Source organism: Natrix helvetica, assembly GCF_964273705.1.
Source record: "Natrix helvetica genome assembly, chromosome: 2".
Taxonomy (NCBI): Eukaryota; Metazoa; Chordata; class Lepidosauria; order Squamata; family Natricidae; genus Natrix; species Natrix helvetica.
This window is the reverse complement of record NC_138552.1, coordinates 147537502-147561890: the sequence shown is the minus strand read 5'-3', so window position 1 is coordinate 147561890 and position 24389 is coordinate 147537502. Positions and strand designations below refer to the sequence as shown.

General features: G+C 40.3%; 1 protein-coding gene across 1 annotated transcript in view; it reads right to left on the bottom strand.

The window, feature by feature from the left end:
- Positions 1–24389, bottom strand: part of NBAS (NBAS subunit of NRZ tethering complex) — a 179926-nt gene that overhangs the window by 47109 nt on the left and 108428 nt on the right. The window contains exons 36-42 of the mRNA XM_081945203.1: positions 22743–22910; positions 22334–22447; positions 22000–22123; positions 13002–13078; positions 11393–11530; positions 6070–6299; positions 1254–1364 (exon numbers count right to left, since the gene is read on the bottom strand). Of these exons, the coding sequence (XP_081801329.1) occupies positions 1254–1364; positions 6070–6299; positions 11393–11530; positions 13002–13078; positions 22000–22123; positions 22334–22447; positions 22743–22910 (962 nt within the window). The remainder of the gene's footprint in view (positions 1–1253; positions 1365–6069; positions 6300–11392; positions 11531–13001; positions 13079–21999; positions 22124–22333; positions 22448–22742; positions 22911–24389) is intronic.

Here is a 24389-nt window from a genome sequence, read left to right as displayed (position 1 = left end):
TATGACAAATGGTTGTCTTGACCATTCAAAAGCAATTCATTTGATGTTCTTCATTTCTTGCAGACGTACTTGTATATTTTGAATTGCTGCTTTGCTTTATGACCCACTTGTGCTAGGGCAGTGTTTCTTAACCTTGGTCACCTGAAGATGCGTGGACTTCAACTCTCAGCATCCCCCAGCCAGCAGAGCTGGCTGGGGAATTCTGGGAGTTGAAGTCCACGCATCTTCAGGTGGGCCAAGGTTGAGAAGCACTGTGCTAGGGAGATGGCTAGATATTCTCTCATAGAGTTCTATAATGCAAAGCAGCATTCTTGCTTGTTTAAGTGATGGCAATCATCCAGATCCTCTGGCAGTAAACATCCCCAAACCATGACACTTCCACATCCATATGAGTGAGTATGAGGCTCTTAAAGTAGAAAGTGCTGTTTGGTTTTAATAACACCAAAGTAGATCTAATAACACCAATGCAGCTTGAAAATTTCCACGTTTGAGTCATTTGTCCAGAGAGTGTTCAGCTACATGGTTGTTGTTGGTTTTTTTGGCAAACTTAATGTCAGCATCAATCTTCTGCTTAGTCTTCTATCTTCTATCTTGTAACTCTCCTATCAATCTCACTTTTACCACACTTTTCTGAAGATGGACTCAGGGAAGAGAGGCCTATAGATCACTGGATGCTATTTTGAGGTTTTGTGATTTTTCTGGGTAATTTTATACTCTGCTCTTGAGTTATTTTCTCAAGTTTCTGACTGTGGAGTGATAAAGCTCCAAAGCTTTAAAAATGGATTTGGAAACTTCTCCTGACTGATAAAACACATTTTTAAAATAAAAATTGGAGGTCCTCAGACATTTATTTTATGTGGTTAAGCTGTGTTTCTTAAACTGTAATAAGAACTTTACTGCGATGAGACCAAAGTTTGTGAAATTTATATAGGACAAATTAGACTTAAATGCTTAATAAAATATTCATACACGTGGCCCCAGGACACTGAAATTGCACGTTGGGTTATTTTGTTTATGGAACAAATGGAGAAAGTGTTACTCAGATATTATTTATTCAGACTCCCTTTGATAGGAGCCACATGAAACTCGAAAGTGCAAACATTCAGAAAACCCAAAAGGAGTTTGAGTATTTCCACACAAAACTATAGATACTGTCTCAGCTAATCAAGTTGAGAATGTTCACTTGATCGCCACCTTCTGGATACTTGCCTACTTGTAAAATAAATGAAACAGACTTGAGTTTCCGTACTTACCCGCTGTCGCTGAAGAGAAATTCCAAGTGTGTCATATGAACTTCCCAGAGTGGGACATTATAACGCTCAGCCAAGGAGAGAGCTATACTGTACACATTTTCTTCAAGCGTTCTGGTTACCCATGTGGGGGAAAAAAATGTAACAGCTATTAAGTAAAAAAAAATCAATTTGAAAAATGCTTAACTACAAAACAGAACAGTATCTATAGCTGTGATGGCGAAGCTATGGCACACGTGCCAGAGGTGGCATGCAGCGCCATCTCTGATGGCAAGTGAGCCGTAGCCCAGTTCAGCTCTGCTGCGTATGCGCGTGCGCCTCCCGCCAGCCAGCTGGTCTTCAGGTCTCTGCCACACATGTGCAGGGGTGAGGGGCGTGTGGGGCACCCGCCTGCGCATACATGAGGAGAACGCGCACATGCATGGGGTTGCGTGCATTGCATTTTGGGGATTTGGATGTGCACGTGCGCATTCGCACACACGCACACTTTGGCACTCAGTCCGGAAAAGGTTCACCATCAATGATCTATATAGGATCAATTCGAAGGTATTTCAAATTATTCATGGAACCCTAAGTTCCATAACAGTCTAAATCCCTCCTCCTACACTCAACAAAGTTAACTTCAATACAGCCAATTTCCCACTGCTAGAGTTTTGCCTCTTGTTCAAAGGTTTCAGGATTCCTCCACACACCCCTTGTTAAATGCCACATTCTATGGCCTGGAAAGGTTGGAACATCCTGCTGCAATAAAATTCTTCAGAAACTAAACTTTCATCCCCCTTTATTTTCCCCTAAAAAAATATTATAAAACATATAACTCGAGTGAAAAGGAGTAGACTCTAAAGTCTGGATGTTTTTTTTTAAAAAGGGATGAAAATATTATTCACATTTCAGTAATTTCTTTATTAATGTGAAATCAGCAGAGGCTACAGTTTGGGTCCCGGGAACATTATTTATGTATTTGAAGTCAAGCAAAAAAGGCTTTCATTAGATATAAAACTTCTCAAGCTGCGGTGTGCATTACTAACCCCCACTCTCCTGAGTAGAAACCAGCATTTTCTATTCACATCCTTATCATTCTTGCTCTTGATGTTGACAGTAAAAAAAAAACCTCAAGAATATAAAGCATATAAAGTTTGACCAAGATTCTGAAATGCCAATCTAACTGCGTAAAGTTGAATATCATACAGAAGCATATCTAACTTGTAACAAAGCATTTGGGGAATTAGGTCCAAGAGCTGCAATTTTTTGCGGAAGAATATAAAAATATATATAAAGTTTGACCAAGACTCTGAAAAGCCAATCTAACTGGGTAAATCTTTTTAGGCAAGTTGAATATCATACAGGAGCATATATACAATAACTTGTAGCAAAGCATTTGGGGAATTGCTATTGGGTCCCAGAACTGTATATTTTGCTAATGAAAGTTGAAACCAAGGAAGGCCTTTTATGAATGGAGAATTTATATTCTCACAAGTATCTGCTAAGTATGGATCAGCAATAGCAATCCACATTCCTTTGAAGGCAATGTGAAGGTTCCTTGATACGCTCCTGATACTGTACTTTGAGACAAATAAGATAAATAATTTTGTAAAGGAGCTTTGATTATCAAGTCTCAGAAACATCAGACAAAGTTTCAATCAAAGCAGCTGCATTTCTCTCTCTCTTTCCATATATATATATATAGTCCTTGGGTTGCAATGGCAATTGGGATCAAAATTTCCATCATGAAGTGATGCAGATATAAAATGCAATATCACATATCTGTACTTTTTAACAACAGCAATCCCAGCAGTCCAGGTTGCTGTAGTAACTTCAGGACTGTGAGGCAGGAAGAGACAGTAGCCCCAGACAAGGAGCACAAGTGCCATGGTTTGGTGGCTAGTATAGGCAGGTGCTTCTGAGCATAGGCAGGCTGGCAGGGGCCACAGGTGGGAACCTCTGAATTTGGGCAGGCATTTTTGATCATGGACAAGCGAACAGGGGCTGTTGGCAGGCACTTCTGAACACAGGCAGGCTGGCAAGGACCAAGGGAAGGTGCTGTGGATGGGTAGATTGGGTAGATTGACGAGCATAAAGGTGCTATGGCGTACAACATTCCAGAAATCTTTTATTCCATAAGGGTGTTCCTTGGGAAAAAAATAGTGGGGATGACTTCTAGCAGGACTGTCAAACTCCCGGCCCATGGGCCAGATGCGTCATGAACTGGTCACACCCAGTTCAGCAAAGGGGGGGAGGAATTGTGATATGTCACGTGAGGTCGCCGTGATGACGTGGGTTTGACACCTCTGACTTATGGGAACAACTTCAAATCTTCCTTGCTGACTTGCCCATTGACTTTGCTTATAGGAACCTGGCAGGAAAAGTTGCAAATGGTGATCAAGTGACCACAGCTTGACTATAACCTCATAATTGCAAGCTGGCCACCTAATACCTGGATCACAGTTACATGATCGCAGGGATGGTGCAGCAGCCACAACTTCACACTCTGGTCATAAGTCCCCTTCATTCAGTGCTGTTATAATTCTGAACAATCGCTGAACGAGTGGTTGTAATATGACAACTACCTCTATTATGTGTCAAGTATATATACATATATTCCAGATCTACACAATAAGCCATCCTAGAAAATATGATCCAATCCCCTATTCTGCAGAAGGTTTCCCTAGGGAAGGATTTCATGGTTGCCACAAGGTCTTCCTAACATATGGTTTGGCAGTTAAATCAGCTACCCGGGGTGGGTTCCGGCTGTTGCTACTGCACATTACTTTAAAAAAATGCTTCTGCGTATGCACAGAAGCAAAAAACAGGATGGCCATCTTGTTTTTTGCCTCTGTGCACACGCAGAAGCATTTTTTTAATGCCTACAGCACCGCCGAGAGAACCGATTCGGGGACGTGGCAGGCCAAGTTACTATCTGCTCGGCTGAACCTGTCCGAAGCGGTAGGAACCCACCTCTGCAGCTAACACATGTGTTGTTGTTTTTTTGCTTTAATCTACTTTAACCAGTGAAAGCGATTCATTGAAAAGCAAAAATATATGTGAAAATGAGGAACACCGTGAAATCACTGATGGTTATCCTGTGATGGTGATCTGCATGGCATGTGCTTAGAGATGATACATTAAGCATTCACAGAATTGTTCCTATTCAGGATTTAATATAACAGCAAATTGAAAGACAATGAATCTTTATCTAACATAAGTAACCTCCTCCTGATTCTCATCGTAAATTAAGTAGCAGCATTCAACCGTAAATTAAAAAACAACAACAATACATTGCATCTTTCCTCGTGCCTATATTTTTAGACTGGACTCCTCTCCTTTGTAAAATGTGATGTGCATTGCATTAACAATTACATGTTTTCATTACACATTTTAATAAAACACTAGATAATCCAACACTTTTTAAAACAGAAATAAACAAATCTGCAATAATAGTATAAGCAATATTACTATTATTATTGCAAGAAGCATTCTCTAGGTGCTGGCTATTAGGGAATGCCAACAGGCAGGCCCTAGAAAGAGAGACTTTTTTGTCATGGAACTCACCCTTTAGAACAGCAGTTCTCAACCTGTGGGTCGTGACCCCTTTGGGGGTCGAACAACCTTTTCACAGGGGTCGCTAAGACCATCGGAACTCTAAACTTTAAACTCCACCTCACATTCCTCGAAACCCCCCACGGATGAGCTCCGGAGTCATCACAAGCTACGCAGAGTGGCTCCGCGGCTCCATGCCATAGAAAACATAGGTGCGCGCGTGCACCCCGTACAATTACAGCCTCGGAGACTTCATAATGGCGGGAAAGTGTTCTTATTCTGACAAAGCGCTGCCTTGTCTTTCACAGCCCCCTTGTTTCCAATGGGGGGGGGAAGAAATGCTCTGCATGGAACCCCCCAATTGGAAACGAGGCGGGAGGGAGAAACAGACAGAGACACAGAGAGACACACACACATACACAGAGTGAGTGATTAAGTGAGTGAGTAAGGGACAGACAGAGACACACACACAGAGTGAGTGACACACACACACACAGTGTGACAGAGATTGGGGAGGGAGGAGAAAGACAGAGAGATACAGAGAGAGAATAACAAAGAGAGACAGAGGGGGAGAGAGACAAAGAGCCACACACACACAGAGAGACAAACAGACAGACAGAGATACACACAGAGAGAATGAGTGAGAGGCAGACACACACACACAGACAGAGTGACAGGGATGGGGAGGGAGGGAGGGTGGGAGGGAGGAAGGGAGGGAGAAACAGAGAGAGAGAGACACACACACAGAGAGAGACACACACACAGAATGGGTGATTAAGTGAGTGAGTGACTGAGTGAGAGACAGACAGACAAACACACAGAGTGAGTGAGAGACAGACAGACAGACAGACAGACACACACACACACACAGAGTGACAGAGATGGGGGAGGAAGGAGTGAGACAGAGAGATACAGAGAGAGAATGACAGAGAGACATAGAGGGGGGAGAGGGAGAGAGACAAAGAACCCCCCCCCCACACACACAGACAGAGAGACAGAAAGAGATATTATCTTAATATATAGTTATATTAAGAAATATTTCACAATATATAATTACATATTGTTTTTGTGATTAATCACTATGATTTAATTTATAACAATAAAAATACATCCTGCATATCAGATATTTACATTACGATTCATAACAGTAGCAAAATTAGAGTTATAGAGTAACAACAAAAATAATTTTATGGTTGGGGGTCACCACAACATGAGGAACTGTATTAAAGGGTCACGGCATTAGGAAAGTTGAGAACCACTGTACTAAGTAGACACCACTTACTCTGCCAAACCCAATATGGTTTCCCTCTTGTATTGACCATCTGCTGTAAACCTTTGGACATCCACTCCTTTGCCAAGCCCTTGAAGAATTTGAGCCTGGGTGAAATCCAATAGTCGTTCATTATAGTACTGAAGATGTTTAATCAGCATTGCTATTTCTTCTGGCCAGTCCGCATAGCTGGAGTTGGTAACATGCTTTGTGACCATCTGAATTAAATCCTTGGGGTCAGCCTGTAGAATTAATTCACAACACACTGAGATTTACCTTTGTCCAATTAATCATGTTATGATGACATTTTTTAATTGTATTCAAAATGTCAGGGTACATCGGGGGTTGGGGTGGGTGGGAAGAAAACATCTTACTTTCATACCCTTTAATCATTTCCAAACAAAAGCAAGACAGCAAGCAAGCAAACAAAAAAAAATCCTTATCTTCAAAACACACTCCTAGCAGCAACAATAAAAAATCACTTTATTTTCTCAAATTTTGCAGATTCCTCCACTTGCAAATTTTTGTACTATAAGCATTTCTTAAATTGCAATTGATCATAAAAATTGACAGGCAATAAATGTATTCTTTTTTTTAGCTGGGGGAGCATTCAAACTCTTAAAAGTTGTTCTAGTACCAAACCCTTAAATCTATTTATTGTAAGAGTTCTGGTACCCTCAGAACCGACAAAAAAGCTTGAACATTCCTTTCAATTTTACCAGGAAATAAAAGTGATCAGTGAGTTCTTTTTTCTTTTTAAAGATTAAAAAATAGAAGTTTCTTTCAAACCTCCAGTTTGTTTTGTTTTAAATTAGGCAGCTTTATCTTTTAGAAGGAACTACTCCATGTACAAATTTCATTCAATTTTTCAAAGATAAGTAAAATTTATTTGCCCTTGTTAATTTACAAGCCTCTTATTTGTAAATAAAGATTTAGATTTTACCTTTGGATGTAAATGAGTCTAATATTTTTTTCCAAATTGTAGTTCAAATTAAATATTATCAATGCATATACCTAATAAAAACTCCTGCATTTTACAATATTGCTTTGTGACTCTACCAGTTTCATGGTGGGGGTCGAGATCCACAATTTACTTAGTTCCATCAAGTACTGAGGTATGCTGTAAGATTTCACTACATCCCATTCTATTTTTATAAAATATTACTGGTTGCTCTTCACAGTAACCTAATAAAGGTTTCTTTTAAGTTATCAATAACCAAAACACCATTTACTTGTTTGATACCCTATAACTGCATTCTAGAAAGTGTGTTCCACTTATATTGGAATTTTAAAAGCTTAGCAATCTACAAAATATGATCATTTCATCTACACTGCTGTCTTACCAATTTTTAAAGTTGAAGATTTAACTGGACATGCTGACAACAAATACATGTTTTAATACATAGGTCTCTTTCTCCCGAATTGATATAAAGAAGGATGAGTTGCTGCATCCTTTCCTTTAACTATAGTGATTTTTCTCAAAATCTCTCTCAAGGAGCCACCACTTTAAAAGTTAAATCAACGTTTTGAACTTGACAGACTATTTATAAAACAAGTCCTATATATCAGCATTATTGTAGCAATTGTCAGGACTATGTCTATATAGGAAGCAGCAGGTGAAGCTATGCAGAATCACATTGATACCTGTACAATTAGCACAGGGTGCTCCCAAGGCTGTGTGTTCTCTCCACTTCTCTTCTCTCTATATACCAATGAGTGGACCTCCAACGATCCATCTCTTAAACAATGAATCCGCATACAGACAGGAGGTTGAACAACTAGCCTCGTGGTGCGACTGGAACAATCTGGAACTGAACACACTCAAAACCATAGAAAAGGTGGGAGACTTTAGGAGAAACCACCCCATATTGCCACCTCTTACAATACTAGACAATACAGTATCAACAGTAGAGACCTTCAAATTTCTAGGTTCTATCATATCGCAAGACCTAAAATGGACACCTAACATCAAAAACATCGTCAAAAAAGCACAACAAAAATGTTCTTTCTGTGCTAATTCAGAAAGCTCAACCTGCCCAGGAGTTGCTGATAGAGTTCTACAGAGGAATTATTGAGCTTGTCATCTGCACCTCTGTAACTGTCTGGTTTGGTTCTGCAACCCAACAAGACAGACTAATTATTCAGAGGATAATTAGAATTGTGGAAAAAACAATTACTACCAACCTGATTTCCATTGAGGACCTGTATACTGCACGAGTCAAAAAGAGGGCTGTGAAAATATTTACAGTCCCCTCACATCCTGGACATAAATTGTTTCAACTCCTACCCTCAAAGCGACACTATAGAGCACTGCACACCAGAACAACTAGACACAAGAACAGTTTTTCCCCCGAATGCCATCACTCTGCTAAACAAATAATTCCCTCAACACTGTCAAAATATTCACTAAGGCTGCATTACTATTACTATTAGTTTTCTCATAGTTCCTATCATCCATCTCCTCCCACTTATGACCGCAGGACTGTAACTTTGTTGCTTGTATCCTTCCAATTTATACTGATTGTTTCCTAATGTGATTTGATTGCTTACTTGTACCCTATGACTATAATTACGTGTTATATCTCATGACTCATGACAAATGTATCTTTTCTTTTATGTTCACTGAGAGCATATAACAAATGCACTAAAGACAAATTCCTTGTGTGTCCAATCACACTTGGCCAATAAAGAATTCTATGCTATTCTATTCTATTTAAAAAAAAAAGTATAGCTCTCCCTCTTTTTCAAATTCCAGCTGTTTACATGAACTGAATTGGATTTCTTTACTTTTCCTCTTTTCAAATAACATATCAAGACAGGAAATACAAATGTAAGAATTCTGAAAAATAAGCAGGTGAATTATTTGGAATATACAGTATATCCATATATTAGCATTACCTCATTTGGTACTCTCTGAATAAGCTAAAATGACTGCTTTTAGAATTAAAGTCTGACCATGTTGCCTAATAATTCTGGAAGTTTTAATATCACCTTGTGAAAAATTGGCTAGCAATATTTTTGGAATGTGTCACTCTCATACTTAGAAATGACTGATACTCTTAGGTATTTTGTCACCACCGTTTCCTGAAAAAGTGAATTCCAGAGCTTACTATATATTGCACTGGCTTACATCTTACATCTGCAAAGTAAAGAACTTATCTGACTATATTGTACTTGTCAGCTTCTGGTACAAACAACTTCCTGAATATGGGTTTAAGCATATGGAAAACCCAGATTTGTAATCATGCCCAGCCTGAAGTCTAATAATAATCTATTTTGGGAAAACTACACTGGGGATTTTGTTCTTCTACAGCAGTGGTTCCCAAAGTGGGTGGTACCTCCCTCTGCGGGGCGGTGGGATGACTGAGGGGGCACTAAGAGGTAAGGGGGTGGCGGCAGGGGGCACTAAGAGGCAAAGGAGATGGCAGAGGAGTGCTGGAGATGGCCCCCTCGCAGGGTGCAATTCTGCCTGGGGCTCTGTTGGCCGCCAGTCATCTGAGCACTTGCAGGGGTGAAATTCAGTCTAACGTCCCAAAGACTGGAAGGATTTTTTGCTCGCTCGCTCGCTCAGGAGGCATACAAGCATGTCAGGCTGGGGGTGGAGGCAAATGGGGGGGGGGGGGCAGAGAAAGAAGAGAAGAGCCTTTTCCCTGCATTTCTCCTCTGATACGACTCTGCGTGTGCTGTGCACGGAGAAGAGATGCGGGACTGAACGGGGCTGTCCTTGGGCCTGCATTTTAGGGATTGGGAATTGGTGCTGCATTATGCAGCGAATCCAAGGTCACTTCACAAGAGCGCTTGCCTGCCTCTCGCGCGCTTTTATAAATGGCTTTATTTCTGACTCCCTTTCCGGGACTGTGTTATGAGCTGCCTCCGCGAGGATTGCACCGCAGTGCATGTGTGCAACGGAGCCACTCCCCCAATCCCTCTTGCACCCGCTCCACATGGACGCGCCACTCTTGCCTGCCTCTAACCTTCCCATCTTAGAAATGAAACACAGGTAAACATGCGGTGGGGGGTGAAGAGAGACAGGCTAGCCTCCCTCTGCCTCGTCGCTCCATTCATAGAGGTGGCCTTAAAAAGCGAGGAGTAGGAGGAAGGGCACTTGGGGTGGTTTCTCAAACTTTGAGTTGCAAAATAATCTCATTGAAGGATGAAATATAGGGGAGATTGTGGAAAAGGGATAAGCATTTCCAACACATACTGTTTTTAAAAAAGTAAATAAAAAAGTGGTCTAATTACTGTCTAAAGTTGGATATTGTTACATACTGAAAAATCAAAGCAAAACAAAATTATGATAGAACAACGTCCCATATTAGAAGAAAATTCTGTCCAAATGTTCCCAGTATGCCAAACAAGATGTTTTATAATCAAATGCAGTCAAAACACTACAGTTTTTTTTTAATAAAGTGCCCTTCCTATCTTGATATTTATGCACAGTGAGACCTTTGTCACAGATAAACCTGGATAATGGCATCACTCTTATATTGTGTGAGTATACATGAGCTGCAAAGCTTGTTATTTTGCCATAATATCATCTACAGCTCCATAAGTACTATTAGGATTTTGACCAGCTGCTGGGCACCAATATATTGAGGAATACAGAAAGACTGATCACGTGGGGCAGTCTAATGAGCATTTCTGAAATGGCAGATACCACAGAACAAAGTCTTCTTTCTTCTCTACCCCCACCCCGCCCTGTTATTTTGAAAAAAACAAAAACAAAAGGCAGCAGTGTGTGTGTGTGAATGATCAGGCATGTACTGTATTACACAGAATTTACTGAACAGTGAAGAAGTTACTAAATTTTACTGAGTTTACTAAGTTACTAGTTACTAAGGTTCTTGAAAAATGACTATCAGACTTTGAAAACCTGACATCACTGGATCATGTTCAACAATTTTGTTGAATTAACATTAACTAAAATGTTTTTAAATTGGATTTTGAATAAATGTGCAATTAATTGTTACAGTTTTGAATTTTACTGTTACTATCTTCCTTCCGTCGTGCAAACCGCCCAGTCACATGACCCCCCCAGCCACACCCACCAAGCCACGCCCACAGAACCGGTAGTAAAAAAAATTGAATTCCACCACTGGGTGGGGGGCACTGAGGATCAGTTTGTAGCACCAAGGGGGCGGTGGACTGAAAAAGTTTGGGAACCACTGTTCTACAGGATTCAAGATAAAAGGCCAATATTCAAGTTGGCTAAGATAAGTAGGTTATTCCTGATTTAGATTTAATTTGCACATTAGATTTATAGCATAGTATTAGTGTGTGTTTATAGAAAAAATAAATAAATATAATATTAATAAATAAATAAATATAAACTTACCCTGTAAAGAGGGTGGCATTCATCCTTGAAACATGGTGCCAAGTGAGCGTAGATTTGTAGACTATAGTAATAACTTGCCAGCTGGAGTGAGAGAGCAGAAGGAGGCTGTTTTTCAAAGCACTTGTTGGCATCCACCACCTAGAAGAAAAGAATTAATGTAGCTAATACAAAATTATATTGATAAGCATATAATGTCTTTAATGATGGTTCTAGAATAATAATTGAAAGAGTACAGCATAAATAATAATTAAAAAATATAATATAATATAATATAAATAAAATAATGGTATAAAGGGACTGTGAAGGTTCCAATGGTTTATCAGCACAATGTCTACTATACAAAAAATCTCAGATGGCACTTATAAAATTTGCACATTGACAAAATTTCCATTGGTCATTTACAAAGGCTATATTGTTTGGATCTGCAACGTATGTTACGCAGCGCTTCAGATGAATTGATGTTCTCCTGCCCCTACCCCCAGCCATTGTTTCTTCTGCTTGACTGGAGGTCTACAGCCTCATTTGACTTTGGAAAAGACAACCCAATACATCTAACTCCTTCTTATAATTTTTTTTTTATTAAATTTATCAAAATATAAAATACAAGTGAAAATAGAGACAGTGGGAAAGGGGAAAGGGAGAGAAAGAAGTGTGGGATAAAGTGAAGAGGGGAAAAGTATTAACTTCTAATTCTTTTCTGCTGCAGTACAATAAAAGTAATAACAGTACAGCTTCAACGTTTTGCATCTGCATATCTAATATACAAGAGCCATTTCTATAACAACAAACATATCTAATCAGCAAATCCCAAAATCAATCTTTCATTTTTTTTCTGCCTCAACTACAAAATCTAAAAGCAGTAGTATTTAAAAGTTCTTATAGCTAATGGCACCTGTAAAGGTGATGGTGGGGGTAATAGTTAAAAACAGTGATTTTGGAATGATTTATGAGTGCCAGGTCTGACCATCAGAAGTGGTAGGGGAAGCCTGGCTAGATTGGATTGGTCTGAGATGTGCATGTGTCAATAAAATAAATCAATAATTCCCAGGCAAGGTATGCAGTATTATACTTTATTTCTGTCTGTCTGATCTTCAGAAATTACAACTACCATAATTAACTCACTGAATAAATGAATGGGTTTAGAGGGTTTATTTCATGAATTTACATTTGTCCATAATATTAGTATACAAAAAAAATCAACATTTTAGAGATGAAAAAGAATTGTGTATGTCTGATAGCTTGTTCATGTGAATTTTTTAACAAATATCTTTTTAATGTTGGACCTTTAAAGTACCATGGTTTAGGATTGGGTTATCACTGATATGGCGGTTTGATTTTTGTGGTTCAGTGTCAGTTGAATCAAAACTGGGGCAGTGAAAAGGCTGGTGCACTAGAATGAAGAGGAAAGTACCATTTCTTCCCCCAGCAGCCTCACATCAGATTATGTGTTGAAATGTCTTCAGAACCTAATATAACAGAAGCTACCTTTTTTTTTTGAGCTGAAGCATTCTGTATGTTTATCCTGTCAAGGAAATTAAATTCAAATGCAATAGAAGAAGCAGGTAAGAGATAAGTGCAGCAACGAAGCATGTCTCATCCATGAACATACCTGGGGTAAAGCAAGCAGGTAAGCCAGAGATAATGTCATGTCATTTGGCAAAGCTTCGCTGGCCAACTGTAACAGGACTGCAATAGAGAAAGAGACATAAAAGTTCAAATGTTGACATCTCCAACCTTTGAACATATTAAGTTCTATACATTTCTTTTCATTCAGTTCCAGGCATAAGGGTCATCTATACATTCAATTAACGCTAATCAGTTCAGTAGCAATTAATAATTAGATTGAGATAATGCTTTGGTTTATTTTCTTTTTTTTTTTTTATTAAAAGAGTTTTGTACAAACAAATTTTCCCCGTTTTCACCCCCCCTCCACACAATATAAATCTCATACAAATGCTATACCCCCCCAACCCCCCCGCAAAAATTCACATTCAAATATTATACCAAACACTTTACCCCCTCCCCTCCCCCCATCTTAAAATAGATTACTCATAACCCCTCTCCTCCCAACAAACACTATATAAATTTCTCTTAAATTAATAATAACACATTGATCATTTTCTAAGCTAATTTAACATCTATAACTCTTAATATAAATTTCTCCTAGCCTAACAATGTTTCATTAATCCCATCTTCTAATTTATTCATATATATATATTGCCCCACCCTCCACCCTAACCCTCCCCCACCTCCCACACAAACCCACCCCCCTGACTTCCGCTGTATACCACTCTAACAATTCCAAACATCCCATATACTATTTACTCTGATCATCTATCGGTCTAAACATTCTTACCTAAAGACTAGATAATAACTCCTAGTCTGGTATTTATTCTGTATATAATCAATCCATTTTGCCCACTCCTGTGTATATTCCTCCTGTTTCTGAGCTTTTAAGAAAGCTGAGATTTTTGCCATTTCGGCGAACCCTGCCACCTTCTGAATCCATTGATCAATTGTCGGTAAAAAATCTTTTTTCCAATGTTGCGCAATCAACAACCTAGCTGCTGTAACCATATACAAGGCCAATTTTGTTTCCCCTTTGGTAAAATCCTTAACTATACCCAATAAAAACATTTGCGGAGTGAATTGTATTCTTTTCTTAAATACATTCTGCATAACCCACCATATCTTTATCCAAAAAGCTTTCACCTTGTTACAAGTCCACCATACATGAAAAAAGTAGCATCTAGACACCCGCATCTCCAGCATTTTGGTTGAACATTTGGGTACATGCATGATAATTTTTTAGGATCTAAATACCATCTGTAAAACATTTTATAAAAATTCTCCCTTAAATTCTGTGACTGTGTAAATTTAACATTCTGAATCCATATTTTTTCCCACGTTTCCAACATAACCACTTCACCAAAATTCTGAGCCCATTTAATCATACAATCCTTAACCAATTCATTTTCTGAGTCTCTTTCTAACAGTACATTATATATTCTTTTAACTTGTTTTGGACCAGTCTCTTTTATCTGCTTAATCAGTTCCACTTCTTTATCCATAAAACCGACCCTGCGATCTTCTTCCCATCTCTTCTGAAGCTGTATATAATGTAACCAGTTTAAGGTAATTCCTTCTTCAACAGCTGTTCCAAAGTTTTTAACTTCCATTCGCCCCCATCAGCAATAAGCACATCTTTATATAAACAACCCCCGAGTGACTTAATATTCATAATCCCCATGGTGTCTGCAAGATCCAACCAAAGCGGTATTTTATAATCCCAATTGGGCCGGTGCTTCTTCCATATTCTCATCAAGGCACTACGGAGAGCATGGTTGTTGAACACTTTATCCACCCTGTCTTCATAAAAGTTTATTTTCGAGTCAGGGTGACAGTTGAAACATTTTTCAGGCTGATTTACATTACCAAATTGGCTGGCTTTAAAACGAAAGCAATTATATAAAAGTTATGAACATTTAGAGAAACAAGCAGCATGACCACGTGAAATATGTTGCTTCTGCCAGTCAGCACATCTGTATTTATCACTCTTTATGTAACACAAGACTCAACCATTAATCAAGCATTTATCATGGGAAAGAATGCAGCAAGCATATTACCATTTTACAAACCATTACTGCAATGAAAGAGTTATGGAAATATCTGAAATCTATAATTCAGTATTCCAGCTGGTAAGTATTCCCAATGCAAGGAAAGATACAAGTAGTACTGACAATGATTTCTGAGCAATACTGAGCTCAGTTGCCTTTCTCCAAACCAGACTGCTGGGCCATCAAAATGAATATAGCCTTCCCAAACTGGAAATGACGTTCTAGGATTTCTGTCTGGGACTGGAAATGGGATATTTTACAAGAAAGCACATATTCTCCCAAAGCAACATAGAATTTCTCAAGTGCAGAGTCAATCTATTATAAAAATTTAAGAACCATAATCACCTAAAGCCTACGTATGTGTATGTATGAACTGTATTTCCCTGAAAATAAGGCAGAGTCTTATTTTCTTTTGACCCCCAAAATAAGTGCTTGGCCTTATTTTTGGGGATGTCTTATTATTTTTGAAGTGCAGGAGGCAGCTAGCATGGTCATCTCATGGCTGCTGCTGTGTTGCTATATATGTGTGTATATATGTGTGTGTGTGTGTGTGTATGTGTATGTGTGTGTGTATATATGTGTGTGCGTGTGTGTGTGTGTGTGTGTGTGCATGTATGTATGTATGTATGTATGTATTGTGTCACAACCCCTGGTATAGCCAAATATGGGATGGAGCATACTGCTTCCCTTTTTCTGTCTATCGGCTCACCCTAGGAGCCATCCAGGCAGAAAGCCATTTTTTTTAATGTTGCCTTGTTACATTTGTGCTGATAAGTAAATAAAGGGAGACTAGTATAGATCTATTTCAAGCCAGTTAGCTCTCATCAGCTAGCCATACCCTTACTGGGAATTGAACCTGAGCTGTATTACATATTAGGCAGTTGTAATAGCCACTAACCCCAGTAAGGGTACATACCTATTTTCCTGGCTTAGCTGATAAAGGAGGAGAGCCTGTGGCTTAGTGGCTATTACAACTGCCTAACTGTAATACAGCACAGGTTCAATTCCCAGTAAGGGTATGGCTAGTTGATGAGAGCTAAATAGCTTGAAATAGATCTATACTAGTTTCCCTTTATTTATTTATCAGCACAAATGCTATATATAAATATAAATATATATATACATATATATACATACATATACATACATATACATACATACACATACATACACATACACATACACATGTATGTATGTATGTATGTATGTATGTATGTATGTATGTATGTTGTAATTGTACTGATAATAGTCATACCAGGGGTTGTAACACAAATACATATATATGTATATATATAGTTTCGGCGAGGTCCCACTCGCCATCTTCAGGCTGGTGTTTTTTCAGCTAGGCGATTTTGAAGGAACCAAATTAATCTCCCCCCCCCCCCAAAAAAAACCCCACTTCAACAAGAGAATAATTATGAAAGCCATCGAAATAGAGAAACACCTTGCAACATGAATAAACGTGACGATACCTCCGGCCTACCAGACATCTGGAAACCAACCCTAGTCAACAAATGAACCCCACCCACCACCCAAGTCATTACAACACAAAAGAACAATGGACACAGAGCCAGCACCTCAGCCACACAACAGATGATACAAAACAGCCGACCAATCTACAAACATCAACTACATCTACCAATCAGGATGCAACTACACAGCCAATCAACCCACTTACAGCAACAAAGCCAGCACTCCACACACCCCCACCAAGATTTATAGAAAGACAGCAGCTCTGATCACGCTTTACTCGCACAAGCACAAAGCCGAAAACACCAGCCTGAAGATGGCGTGTGGGACCTCGCTGAAACGTTGCCAAGACAATCTCAATCTTACATGGGAGAAGACCCGAATACAACAAGAGCAGCTTATATATATCTACTAAACAACAAAAATATAAAGATTATGTTGTCGATTGAGGAAAACTGTTATGAAACTTTAACTAGAAAAAACTGATTTTTTTTTTCTGTGTTTTGTTAGTTTTATACTTGGCAAATTTCAGAATTGTCAATATACAGGGAAAGAATCTTACAGATAATATCAAATTTTTTTTTTTGAAAATCAGAGGAAAAGTTTGGTGGATTTATGGTGTATATTTTAAAAGTCTTGACATTTTTTTTTCTTTCTGACCTAGCAATATAGTATAACGGCTAGGATACATGTACAGAATGTGTGGGTCAAAATCTTTCATTTTTCTGCTCATTTATTCCATAAATATACTAAAAATATACACCATAAATATACTGTGTGGTGGCGTAGTAGTTAGAGTGCAGGATTGCAGGCTAATTGTGTTGACTGTCAACTGCTGTTTGGGAGTTCAATCCTGACTGGCTCAAGATTGACTCAGCTTTTCATCCTTCCGAGGTCGGTAAAATGGGGACCCAGATTGTTGGGGGCAATATGCTAGCTCTGTAAACTACTTAGACAGGGCTACTGCGAAGTGCAGTGACGTACAGTCAGGGAAGGCAGGGGAGACAGAGCCTCACCACTCTCGTCATGAAAATAAATAAAAAAATTACTCCGGGAAGCCGTGAAAGTGGCTGGGAGAGGCGCGCGGCTTGGTTTAGCCTCCCTGGACATCGCAGCAGCAGCCCCAAGTGCGCCGATCTCGTCATTTATTGCATCGGGCGAGCCCGGGATCCTTGCAAGGGGAATGGGACCACGTGTGCAGGAGGCTCCTCAGCGCCAGCCTCAGATCAGCACAGCCGTGGTCCTGCACACGTGGTCCCATTCCCCTTGCAAGGATCCCGGGCTCGCCCGTTGCAAAAAATGCCTAGGTAACAGCATCAGTGCTAGAAGGGGGGGAGGAGGAGAAAGGAGAAGTTTCTCTTTTCAGAAATGTCTTCTCAGTGGAGCTGTGGCAGCCTGCCTGTTCCTTTCTGACATTTCTGAGAAGAGAAACTTGTCCTTTCTCCTCCCCCCCCCACTCCCTTCTAGCACTGGTGATGTTACCTAGGCATTTTTTTGCATCGGGCAAGCCCAGGATCCTTGCAAGGGGAATGGGACCACATGTGCAGGAGGCTCCTCAGCACCAGCCTCAGATCAGTGCAGCCGCGGTCCCCTTCATGTTGGCTCAGGAAGGAGGGGAATGGGACCACGTGTGCAGGGGAAGTGGACCGTGGCTCGCGCTGATCTGAGGCTGGCGCTGAGGAGCCTCCTGCAAACGTGATCCCATTCCCCTTGCAAGGATCCCGGGCTCGCCCGATGCAAAAAATGCCTAGGTAACAGCATCAGTGCTAGAAGGGAGTGAGGGGGGGGGGGAAGGAGGAGAAAGGAGAAGTTTCTCTTCTCAGAAATGTCTTCTCAGTGGAGCTGTGGCAACCTCCCTGTCCCTTTCTGACATTTCTGAGAAGAGACACTTGTCCGGTCGGGCTGCACCCGTGCGATCGGAGCAAACACGCGGTTTGATGACGTCGCCAGCCTCACCAGCCATAAACCTCACCGCACGTCACTGACAAAGTGGTATATAAATCAAAGTGCTATTGCTATTGCTAAGTGCTAAACAAGTGAATAAAATCTCTTGAAAGTCCTCCAAAAAAGAATCTGACTTCTACTAAAAGGAATTAACAAGATTCTGAACTAGATCCTTTTTTCTCTGAAGTATCTTATACATGCGGAGTCATAGGGCATCATCCTGGACATTCAAATTCAGCTGTTTCCCTGGAAACTTTGACAGTGATAGATTTTCTTAGGCCAACAATGTCAAATAACATTTATCTACATTAAAGCAAGTCAGTTATAAATGAGCAACTTTGTATGAATGTTCATGTGGGAAGAAACATGTAAACAAAATTAATTAGTGTCATTTTTCATCATGCCATTCCCTTTTGGAGTAATCGATGTTATACAAAGCATGGGAAAAGAAGTAAACAAATAAATTAAAAAGGAAATGAAATATAACTATAATTTAGACCAGAGGTGGGTTGCTACCGGTTCAGGTGAACCGGTAGTGGAAATTGCGACTTGGTCGCCAAACCGGTAGGGACAGCAGGCTGGCTGGTTTCCCGTTTGCCGACATGTTTTTTAGTCCTTTTTAAAGTCCTGCACATACGCAAAACAATTTATAGAGAACTGCACACGCACCGAACCGGCGGTAACACTGGCAGCAACCCATCCCTGATTTAGACTACCATCATTCTCTGTATCTGTCCTTCCGAATATCCATGTTTCCACTATATAAATTTCTACACTGCCTATATGACTAAACCAGTTTTGTCTCCGTTACCTTTTTTTATATTCAATCCACATCCATTCAGCATGCATTCATTCCTGACCCTATCTTCTCCCATTTTTCTTCTTCAGGAGTGCATTCAACTTATGTTTATGTTTCTCTTGACAGCCAACTCTAACTTCCACATAACTCAGACAGCAAAAGCAAATTCTTATAGATAGCCATTGAAGCTTCTTTTGACAAGCATACATCCTTTGCAACATACGACATACTGCCCATTAAGGCCAAACAGCTTTCCAGGCACAGGGAGCAAGCTAATCCCCTGGAGTTTTTGTGTACACTAAAACAGCAGTCTTCCAAATGTCAGGCATAGTGGAATTTTATATATGAATTAAAGAAACTCCACAACCAATCCATAAAGCAAATCACACTGATATTTCTACAATTCTCTTGTTACATCTACATCTGCAGTCTTACAACTTTTTCAAAATGTTCACAACTTTCATTACTTTGTTGTCATTATAGATCAGTATACCTTGCAAATTTCTAGTATATTCTTTCCTGCATTACCTCATTTCAGCTCCATCCCATTTCATTTAATCACTTTCATTTGTAATTCCATTCTTTCTGCTAGAATCTCATTCTTTAGCCTGCTTATTCACTTCCAAAACCATTATTGCTAAAATCATCCTGCATTTTCTTAGTCTTTCTAATATTTCATTGTTCATTTTGACTATATTTCCCTCTAAATGCATTATATAGTATCTTCCTCTTATTCCCTCCCCCCTCTCCCTGCAACACAAATTTCTGCAGCACTTAGCAAAGTAATTGTTTTAGTTCTGTTCCAAAGCAGCTTCCATGGAATTTCTTATGTCTATTTTCTATTTTTCATATAGGATTTCTCTCTCTCTTATTGTTTTTTTCCCTTTTCTTTTTGAAGACTATCCAGTAATGGCTGTCCCTCATTCAAAACTTCTCATTACCCTTGTATCTCAATCTACTATAAACAATCAAATCAATCATGTTTTTATCTTTATTCCTTTGCCATATATTCACCTAAATTGACCAAATGTTTACCATATTACCATATTGACCATATTACCAACTATGACTGTACGTATTTTCCATGAGCATTGTCCATGGCTTAGGACATGGGCAGAATGACACCATCGGCATTGACAAAATCATGTTCAGTCAATTGCAAAAGGCAGCTTCTCAACTTACATTCTGTGATGATACTTTTAACACCATCAAACAACATCTCCCCATTTCAGGAGATCCTGGGGAAGGAATTGATAGGGGAACAAAAATGCCAAATCCAGACTAAACATCTGGCTGACAGTGTAACGAATCATGATGATGATGCTACAGCACATATAGACGTCAATGTGTATGAAGGCAAATAGCAGCTAAAGAACTGTCAGCTGTGATATCCCATTGTGTATATATATACACCGTGTTTTCCCCAAAATAAGACAGGGTCTTATTTTCTTTTTACCCACAAAATATGGCTTGGGCCTTATTATGAGGGGAAGGTTTATTGTTTTGGGGTTGCAGGGCAGCTGCTCTCTTCCGGGCGGGCTCCCAAAGAGCCGGGCACAGCCTCATGGGCGAATGGCTGTGTTGTGCTGTCGCAGCAGCGCAACACAGCAGCCATGAAGCGACCACGCTCACGAGCAGCCACCTGGCAAACCCCCTTTTCAGCAAGGCACAGCACCATTAACTGACCTAGGGGTATCGCCAAGCTGTGTGAGCACCTCTTCACCGCCGCCCAGCTCCCGTGGCTTGGCGCCTTCGAAATGCCAGTGAATGGTGCTCGGCATGGCTGGAAAGGGGAGTTGCGTGAGCGGCTGTTCTGCTCTCACCCGCGTGCCTCCCAGCCTCACGATGCCCTGGCCCTGCAGAGCCAGGGCACCTCCGCTGCCGCCGCCGCATTGCTTTTTCTGCGGCTTCCAAACCAAGTCTTCCGGCAGTGGCCGCTCTGGGCGTACGCTTTATGGTTGTACACTCTGTCAGCAGCTGGCCCACAACCATAGAACATATGCCCAGAGCGGCCACTGCCGGAAGACTCGGTTTGGAAGCCGCTGCAAAAGCCATGCGGTGGCGGCGGCAGCAGAGGTGCTCTGGCTCTGCGGGGAGAGCTGGGCAGGGCCTTGTGAGGCTGGGAGACACGCGGGTGAGAGCAGAACTCGCACAACCTCCCTCTCCAGCCGTATAGAGCGCCATTCACTGGCATTTCGAAGGCGCCAAGCCCCAGGAGCCGGGCGGTGGTGAACAGACGCTCACGCGGCTTGGCGATACCCCTAGGTCAGTGAATGGCGTTGTGCCCGGTGGAAAGGGGGTTTGCCGGGTGGCTGCTCATGAGCATGGCTGCTTCATGGCTGCTGTATTGCGCTGCTGCGACAGCACAACACAGCCATTCGCCCATGAGGCTGTGCCCGGCTGTTTGGGAGCCCGCTCGCAAGAGAGCAGCCGCCCGGCAACCCCCTTCAGCTGGGCACAGCACTGCTCACCAATCTAGCGGTATCCCAAAGGCGCCAAGCAACGTGATCACCTTTGCCTCCCCCCCGGTTCCTGCGGCTTGGCACCTTCGGGATACCGCTAGGTTGGTGAGCGGCACTCTGCCTGGCCGGAGGTCGGGGGTTGTCCAGAGGGCTTATTTGTCAGGGAGGGCTTATATTTTTGCCCACCAGAAAAATGTGGCATGGCCTTATTATCAGGACATGTCGTATTTTCGGGGAAACACGGTAAATATATAAAAAATAATCAATATATAAATAGACACACTGTATGCCCAGACAAACATGTATATATTTTACCTTCTGTAGCAGGAAACAGATCATGTCCTTCACTTTTAGTTTCTGCAAGCTTTCCTGTTCTCAACAATACTTCTGCGAAGCTTTCCAAAGGAGCGTGCTCATACATGGTATAAGTTATTTCATTCTGTAGAACGGGTTTAAAGCATAGCAACATATTTAAATATTTCAACTACCCCTAAAATAATTATTATAGCTAGAAAAGCACTTAATATTCAATACGTTAACTCTTCCCAATGCCAATTGGATATGATCTCATCTATTATCTAGCTCCAAAACATTGTGTAAGTAAGGTTATTAGGAGTGTTTAAAAAGTACTAGTAGGCTTTAAACTTACATCTGAAAGATATGGATTGTCAATCAGAGTTTCGTAAAATGGATGGCACCCTTGTTTTTCAATGGTTGCATTTGCTCCAGAGGTGTTTTTTAATGCATCTCCAAACTCTTGACCCTTTCAGAAACAGAAGGAAAGCCATTATTGAAATCACATCAGATGTTAAGGTATCATAAGATATCGGGACTTACACTTTAATTCTCCATTTCACTCCACTAAAGTTAAGGGAAAATCTGAACACACAAAAATAAAATGCATACTCCAGAACTTTGAGGTACATATAATATTTCTGTGTATTTTCTGTTTTCCTATAAAAGGCCCATAACAAAATCCCCTATGGAACACAAAGTAATGATGCACTTAACAAACCAAAGCATAACAACCGGAAAACTAACATATGGTTTCTTCTTACATGCAACGGTCGAAGATAAGCTATTGACTTCTTCCACCACTGTCGATCACTGACAGCATGCAACACAGCCTTTGTGGTCAGAGTTGTGTTAGAAAGGACCTTCATGGTTTTAGCTGTAGTCCACTGCAGGAGATCAGCAGACTGACTAGAGGAAAAGCTGTTATCAGCCTGTGAATTATGCAATACACAACACATAAGCATTAAATGCTATCTGCCAAATAAAACATTTTTAAATCAACACATTAAAAAAAAAGCATAAAGCATCTTCCAAAGGTTAGCCAATTTCAACTGTTACATTTCCTGCAAGTGCCATGTAAATATGGGGTAACAAAAGCACATTTCATTCTTGGTTATGAATGCATATTTTAATACCGTACTGCAATTTCCAACATGAGTAAAACAGTTTTGTGATTATATTTTATTTAACTATCACATATCAAAATGTGTTTTAGAAGCTTACAGTAATCAGCTATTGATTAAAAGCCTGTTAAAGAATCTTGACAAGTGATTAAAAATTATTTTTGCTTTATTCCAAATGTTTGGAAGGAAGAGTTTGAATATCTAATTACACATTACAAAATTAGAAACATTTCAGTCTCATTAAGATTATCATGGTTGATATTACAAACTTCAAATAGACACCACAGTAAACAAATAAACAAAGCTTTGCTGAAAGTTGTAAAAGAAAAAGCCATAAATAATATGTTTAGTTGTTTGGCAGAGTGCCTTTCTAAAATAAGCATGATATTTCCACATAGTAGAACAGCTTATCTAGTAAGTTTAGCTTAGCTTAGAATCAATTATTGATACTTAGAAGGAAGACTGATCATAATAGTGCCTATTAATAGCCATAAAGCATTTTTTTCTTGATATACATTTTTGTTAAAATGTGTTCCTTTCTAGAACATTCCAATGACATGAAAAACTATATCACATGTAAATATACACTTAGGGAAGCTTGAGCCCCCCAGAAGAAAGGATTTCTCAACTGATGAGACATCCAGCATTGTCTTTCATATCTTTATTCTATCACAGAATACATGATTTCATCCTGGAAGCTAATCATGTAAGATTGAGGATACCCTATGTGTCAACCCTGGAGCCATCTTTAAGCATCTTCAGGGCTGCCACAGTGAGGCTGGGGGAAAGGGAGCGGGGAGTGGAGATAGCTGAGGGAAGTATGTAGCCAAAATAGCATTCTTTCTTCTGGGAAACAAGGACACTCTCACCAGCACCAGGAGGGGCACGGATGGTAGGGATCCTGGATGGGAAGAGAGACCTGATTGGGGCATGTGATGCTGCGTGTAATATGGGGAAGAACTCTGGATTTGAACTGAGTGAGGAAAACCTGGGGGACTTCAGCTTCGGGTTTTCACCAGCTGTGCCAATATGACATGCCTAATAAATCTGTACTTTGAGGAACCCTGCCCTGGAGTTTTGATTTCCTATGGGCTGTTACTTGGAACCCTGACACTATGGATAAAAAAGTCACACATCTCATTTGAGATCATGAGCCTGTATATGTACCTATATATTTGGAAGGCAAGCTGGATGCCCTCTAGGGATTTGTCTGATTTATAACAAGATTTGGTTAGATTAACACTATCAGACTAAATGGCTGTGTGTATTTAGAATACCCAGGACTGG